The sequence below is a fragment of the Oncorhynchus nerka genome, linkage group LG27 (genome assembly GCF_034236695.1).
Source record: "Oncorhynchus nerka isolate Pitt River linkage group LG27, Oner_Uvic_2.0, whole genome shotgun sequence".
Taxonomy (NCBI): Eukaryota; Metazoa; Chordata; class Actinopteri; order Salmoniformes; family Salmonidae; genus Oncorhynchus; species Oncorhynchus nerka.
In genome coordinates this window covers 22,212,195-22,218,883 of record NC_088422.1, presented here as the reverse complement: position 1 = coordinate 22,218,883, position 6,689 = coordinate 22,212,195, and the positions used below count along the sequence as shown (strand labels likewise).

Here is a 6,689-nt window from a genome sequence, read left to right as displayed (position 1 = left end):
TTCTCAGAACTTAAGATATTAATGGTCTAGACACATTTCATGGGAACATTTCAAGAAAATGAATGTGTCCAGTTTTCTGTGGGTAAGGAGAATATTCCATGAACGTCCCACCAAACATGCACAGAACATGGTTACCATGTTCTCCAAATATATTATATTAATGTTCTAGACACGTTTCTGATAGAGAAATTCTAAATTACTCTATGCTTTAATTGCCAAAACCAATTTCACACTCGTTTCTATTCATTAATGAGGTGTAAGTTCATTAATTATGCATGAAGTAGATCGAGACCAGTCTTAAAAGCCAGGTAAAGAGTGTTTAATTCCAGAGAGTACTGAATGCTTACACACATTTCCACAGGTTATAAACTGAAAATGACGTCAGCGTTTTCCAAACGTTCCGTTTCACAAACAGAGGGCCCCTCTAACTTTCAAGCCTCCGCGTTATCAGCACGAAGTCAAGGCCAGTCAGCATAAATCAACATTCCCGACCATTTGGAGATGGCCCGTTCCCACCACCTGGAGATTTGTACAACTGAATGAACTAAGGAACAGACCTATTATTGTTACTAACTCCTGACTACATTATATACAATTGGGAAAGGGAGCAAGAGGGATAACTCACATGTACCGTACATTATAGCATTTGGACTAGTCAGTTTCTGATTGGAATGTATACATAATTAGTCATTTCAACCATATTGTCCTCTATCAGTTTCATGGGAACGTTGCAAGAACATGTATGTGTCCAAATTCTGTAACGTGCTTTATTAGGCATAAAACCAAAAGATAAGAAGACTGGCAGCAAATGGTGATATGTATTTAATAGTAGTACAAATATCCAGCAAAGTGAATACAGAGGATTTATACACTTGTTAGCTTTGGGTTCCCAGGCTAGAGTGACGCAGAAGAGTTTGGATGGGTTTGCTTACTGGTTTCCTAACAGCAGCACTTAGATTTCAATTTGCGATAATAGACCACATGTTTTCTGCAGCACAGGTTTTACATAGCACCAGTTTTATTTGTTGGCTGGGTTGATGATCTTGCCCATGAAGAGAATATTCTTGGTCTCCCGGTCCATGACAAATACCATGAATGGATGGTCGAACTTCAAGACATGGGTGTGTCGGGAGGAGAGGGGCATAAGGACCACACCTGTGGCAGCTGCTGTGGTCGCTCCAGCCTCATCCACGTCCAAGGAGGCTTGTTGCACCACCTGAAAACAACCACACAATGCAGTCTGATGTACAGTACATAGGCCTCACATGGTTCACATATAATATGTTCTAGGGCAGTGATTCTCCCAGGACACCCTGAGGAGCCAGATAGAGCTTTCAGGGGTTCCTTGAAAAAGCAGGGATAAAACTACCAATTGAAAATGACCACAACATTAAGGCTGTCATTACATGGTTGTGCTTGAGAGGTTAGTGCATTGCTGTTGTTTCCCTGTATATTTATGTCTTTATGAATCACTGAGAGTGAATGAGTTCCCCACCTCTGAGACAGCCACCTTCAGTTCCTCTGATATTCCACTGAAGTCAGCTCGATCACTGAATATGTCCGGCATTCCGATTCCACTCAGAATGTCCTTGAGGGAGTATGTTGTGGTGATGGACAACTTGGGAACATATACATGATATTCCCTAAAGACAAACATGGACAGGAAGAAGGTTTTACTTGCAATGATTGTGATACGTAGTTATTTTACCCACCCAACGTTTATTAGTTCTATGAGAGTGGTGCTTAATGATAAAGACAGGTCATACCTGGCTTTCTTCCACCTGTGCCACTTGGTGATGTGGTTGAGGCATATGACCTCGTCCAGACTAGCGAGTCCCTTCTCCGGTAGCACCAACATCATGGACACTGAGTCGTTGTAGCGGAGATGCAGGATACTGGTGGAGATCTCCTGGTCGTAGTAGACGGAGAACCTCTTCATCATGCTCATCATCTGGACCGGAACAGTGGTGTTTTCATCCACATGAAATGTGTCCTCCTTTGTGTCTGCAGGGTTAAATGGAATCTCCCATTTTCCTTGAGAATTAGAAAATCGTAAAACATTTCAGTGTGTCATGTGATGAGTAAAAGTTACCAGACCAAAAGTGGTTTTCTGAGGGGGAGACCCAGCAAGAGATACAGCCAAAAGGTACAATGGTATCAATAACACCAACAATATCCAGAGACAAAAAAGGAATTGATTCCACAAGATCTGTATCAATCAAAGAAGTGAACTCTACTTAATTTCAAGGACCCTATTTCATGTTTGTATTATTGTTTTTTGTCTAAAAGTTTGCAATATCCTCTTACCTTTGAAGTAAATGTAGCTGAGGAGGTACATGACAGTGGTTGGGTCCAGATCTTTGACTAACTTATCTATCTTGCCTTTAGTCTTGTCCCCCACGTATGTATTGATTGTATCGATGGCCTTAGCAATGTTGGTGAAGTCCACTGTGACACCCTCAGAAAGGTAGAAGCGCTTCAAGTCCTCAAGGAACTCGGGGTGTGGTGTAAAGTTGTTTTGCACGAAAAGTGCACTTCCTACCATCAGGTTCACACCTATTTTCTGGTTGAGCTGTGTGAGGATGGTCTGGAAGGCCTGGTCCACCTGTTCTTGGATCAGTAGGCTACTGTTGAAGCCCAGAACAGTGAAAAGCTGCTGGTGGGTTTGACCCTTGGCCCCCACAGACAGAGCGGCCAGGGCCAGGGACACACTCAGCGGGGAGAAGAACACGTTCTTGCCCTGGTTGTCAGGCTGAGCCACCAGCTGATTATACAGGCTGCAAGCAAACTCCAAGTTTCCTTGGATCACTGGTTTAGTGCTAGTGTCACTGGGCTCATGATGATGATGATGCCCGTGGTCTCGTCCGTGGTCATGGTCGCGCCCGTGACCGTGGTCGCGCCTGTCACCATGGTCATGGTTGCGCCCGTGACCGTGGTCGGGCCTGTCACCATGGTCGCGCCCGTGACCGCGCCTGTCACCATGTTCGCTGTCACGCCTGTCACTATAGTCACGGTCACCACCATGGTCGCGACTGTGACCGTGGTGGCGGTCACCTCCGTTACCTTTGTGACCTCTGACCTCTCCCGGGCAGAGTACTCCCATAACGATCCACAAACACAGGGCTGTCCTCATCTTGGCAACTATCAAAGTAAAACATGTATCATTAGTCAATCAATTTGGTGTCAATTCCACAATTAATGTCACTATCTGGAAGATGTACCGCTATTCAGAGGTCATTTCAATAATGATATAGGCTAAACCCATTGAATCTGGGAACACAACTTGGTAAAACTTTCTGGCCAGTGACATATATATATATATATATATATATATATATATATATATAATATACACACACACATGTGTGTATATATATATATATAATATATATATATATATTATATATATATACATACACACATGTATAAATGTGTATTTATATACATATACATGTGTATATGTATGTATGTGTGTATAAATATATAAACATACATATGTATGTGTGTGTGTGTATGTATATATATACAGTGCCTTGCGAAAGTATTCGGCCCCCTTGAACTTTGCGACCTTTTGCCACATTTCAGGCTTCAAACATAAAGATATAAAACTGTATTTTTTTGTGAAGAATCAACAACAAGTGGGACACAATCATGAAGTGGAACGACATTTATTGGATATTTCAAACTTTTTTAACAAATCAAAAACTGAAAATTGGGCGTGCAAAATTAAGGCCGCTCAGCAAGTATAACTTTAGTAACGACGGTTTTGGGAAACAGCTCGGAGATTTAACAATGCTACTGTGAAGGGTTAAATTATAAATTTAGCCTTAATATGTTTTTGGGAAGGGCCGGTTTCCCGCTAGCGATGGAACTCAATATTACGAGTAGGGTTGCAAAGGGAGGGTATATTACTGGAAGGTTTACCAGTAAACTACCATATTTTTGGTATATTTCAACAATTTTATGTACTGTAATCTATCACAAGACATTTATGGCCCTTTTAGTCCTGCAGATTATCACAAGTGTATTTAATTATCTCTGGCCTTATCACATGTAAAATATATGAAATAATTACATATGATGATTTTAAAATAAAATATATAATGACAAAGCTGTAAACATGATCCTAAACCATAAACTTAGTGAATACCATTGGTGTTTAATATGAGGGTATCAGCATGAAATAATATTTTTTTATTTTTGTGGGCATGAAACTGGTGATAGTTGTGAAAAAAGTCAATAGTTGGACAAGTTGCAGAGGTAATTGAAAATAATGCCATTATTGATTAAATGCTTTTTTCATTAATTAAGCTATTTTCTCTTGAACCATAAGGTCTATCTATTAGAAACTAATGGACAATATGGACAGAGATATAAAAAATGAATACTAAATATGAATACATTTTTTGAAAGTTATTCAAGTATAATTTAACAAAATTACTGAAGATTCCGGTGACTTTGTTAAATTACCGGTAGCTTTGCAACCCTACTTACGGGTGTTTTAATGATGTAATCTTTCCTACAACGGCTGACGATCCCAAAACACCACGCAGCGATAACGTTCACCAAGTGCATCATTGGGGCATGTGTCTACAGTGAATTCGGATTTTGTTACATTACAGCCTTATTCAAAAATTTATGAAATTCAATTTCTCCTCATCAATTTACACACAATACCCCATAATGACAAAGTGAAAACAGGTTTTTAGAAATGTTATTACAAATAAAAAAGATACCTTATTTACATAAGTTTTCAGACCCTTTGCTTTGAGACAAAAAGAAAATGGAGCTCCGGTGCATCCTGTTTCCATTGATCATCCTTGAGATGTTTCTACAACTTGATTGGAGTCCACCTGGGGTAAATTCAATTGATTGGACATGATTTGGAAAGGCACACACCTGTCTGTATAAGGTCCCACAGTTGACAGTGCATGTCAGAGCAATAACCAAGCCATGAGGTCGAAAGAATTGTCCGTAGAGCTTCAAGACAGGATGGTGTTGAGGCACAGATATGGGGAAAGGTACCAAAACATTTGATGTAGCATTGAAGGTCCCCAAGAACACAGTGGCCCCCATCATTAAATGGAAGAAGTTTGAAACCACCAAGACTCTTCCTAGAGCTGGCCGCCCTTCCAAAGTGAGTAATTGGGGGAGAAGGGCCTTGGTCAGGGAGGGTACCAAGACCCCGATGGTCCCTCTGACAGAGCTCCAGAGTTCCTCTGTGGAGATGGGAGAACCTTCCAGAAGGACAACCATCTCTGCAGCACTCCACCAATCAGGCCTTTATGGTAGAGTGGGCAGACGGAAGTCAGTCCAGTAAAAGGCACATGACAGCCAGCTTGGAGTTTGCCAAAAGGCACCTAAAGGACTCTCAGACCCTGAGAATCTGGTCTGATGAAACCAAGATTGAACTCTTCTGCCTGAATGCCAAGTGTCACAATTGGAAAAAACCTGGCACCATCCCTACGGTGAAGCATGGTGGTGGCAGCATCATGCTGTGGGTATGGTTTTCAGAGGCAGGGACTGGGAAACTAGTCAGGATTGAGGGAAAGATGAACGGAGCAAAGTACAGTTTTAATTTTACCTTTATTTAACCAGGCAAGTCAGTTAAGAACACATTCTTATTTTCAATGACGGCCTGGGAACAGTGGGTTAACTGCCTGTTCAGGGGCAGAACAACCTTCCGGTTACTAGTCCAACGCTCTAACCACTAGGCTACGCTGCCGCCCCCAAATATATAAAAACCTGTTTTTTCTTTGTCATTATGGGTTATTGTGTGTAGATTGATTAGGGGGAGAACGATTTAATCAATTTTAAAATAATGCTGTAACGTAACAAAATGTGGAAAAAATCAAGGGGTCTGAATACTTTCCAAATACTTTTCTATACTGATAGAATCGAAAGATAATCATCTAAATTATTTTTATCCTTCACTTGTTTGTAACAATTGCGAACATATTGGCTACTTTGTATTTGTAGTCAACTTCATTCTGAAATCGGCAGTCACAGAGAGACAGATAAGCATTGTGATTCTATATTTAGTGGAGATCTTCTGTGTATAAAGTGACACAGAAGGGCAAAAAAAACTCTAACGTGCTTAGCTGTTCTATGAGTGCTCTGAGGCAGGCAGTAAATAACAAGCTTTTTCAAGTGCAACTTTAGTAACGATAGTTTTGGGAAACAGCACGAAGATTTAACAATGCTCCTACAAAGGTTCTAATGATGATCTTAGCCATAAGATGCTTTTGGGAAACCGGGCCCAGAGCTATAGAGCCAGTTAACATTTCCCAGTGTAGAGATAGATAGCAGTAGAGTAGCCTACTCACCCTTCCAGACAGCAGCTTCGGCGTCTTAATTTGGACCAAATTCACTTTATATACTGTCTGTGGTTCATTTGGGATTGATCAGGGGTTGAACTTTGACATGTTTGTTTGGTACTGGCAAAGCCCCCATGTTTAAAGAATGTAATCATTACCTGCTTAGGGGAGTGCTGAGCACACATTTTTTTCATTTAGGATTGGCACAGGACATGACAACTAAAACTTTAAAAACGATATTGGAAATTTTAGAAATGGACATGGGACATTGTGAAAATACATGTTGGATGATAACACAGAGAAAATGATAGAGCTATATGTTGTTGTTCTGTTTAGTTATTTTAGAAAACTCTGCAATTGATGTCTATTGTG

General features: G+C 40.6%; 1 protein-coding gene across 1 annotated transcript; it reads right to left on the bottom strand.

Annotated features, from left to right (window-relative positions):
* Window positions 1–303: 303 nt before the first annotated feature.
* On the bottom strand, window positions 304–6,425 carry LOC115111366 (alpha-1-antitrypsin-like protein CM55-ST). Its single transcript, XM_029637347.2, has 5 exons — window positions 6,327–6,425; window positions 2,308–3,141; window positions 1,767–2,034; window positions 1,496–1,643; window positions 304–1,216 (listed from the first exon to the last, which is right to left on the bottom strand). Exons 2-5 carry the CDS (start codon window positions 3,131–3,133, stop codon window positions 1,019–1,021), a joined length of 1,440 nt encoding a protein of 479 aa, XP_029493207.1. The 5' UTR covers window positions 3,134–3,141; window positions 6,327–6,425; the 3' UTR covers window positions 304–1,018.
* Between the last annotated feature and the right edge of the window lie 264 nt (window positions 6,426–6,689).

Coding starts and splice junctions, on each gene's coding strand:
- LOC115111366 (XM_029637347.2), bottom strand. CDS start 3,133: ATGAGGACAGCCCTGTGTTTGTGGATCGTTATGGGAGTACTCTGCCCG. Junction 2,035..2,307: donor CAGCTACATTTACTTCAAAG/GTAAGAGGATAT, acceptor CTAATTCTCAAG/GAAAATGGGAGATTCCATTT. Junction 1,644..1,766: donor CACAGGTGGAAGAAAGCCAG/GTATGACCTGTC, acceptor GTTTGTCTTTAG/GGAATATCATGTATATGTTC.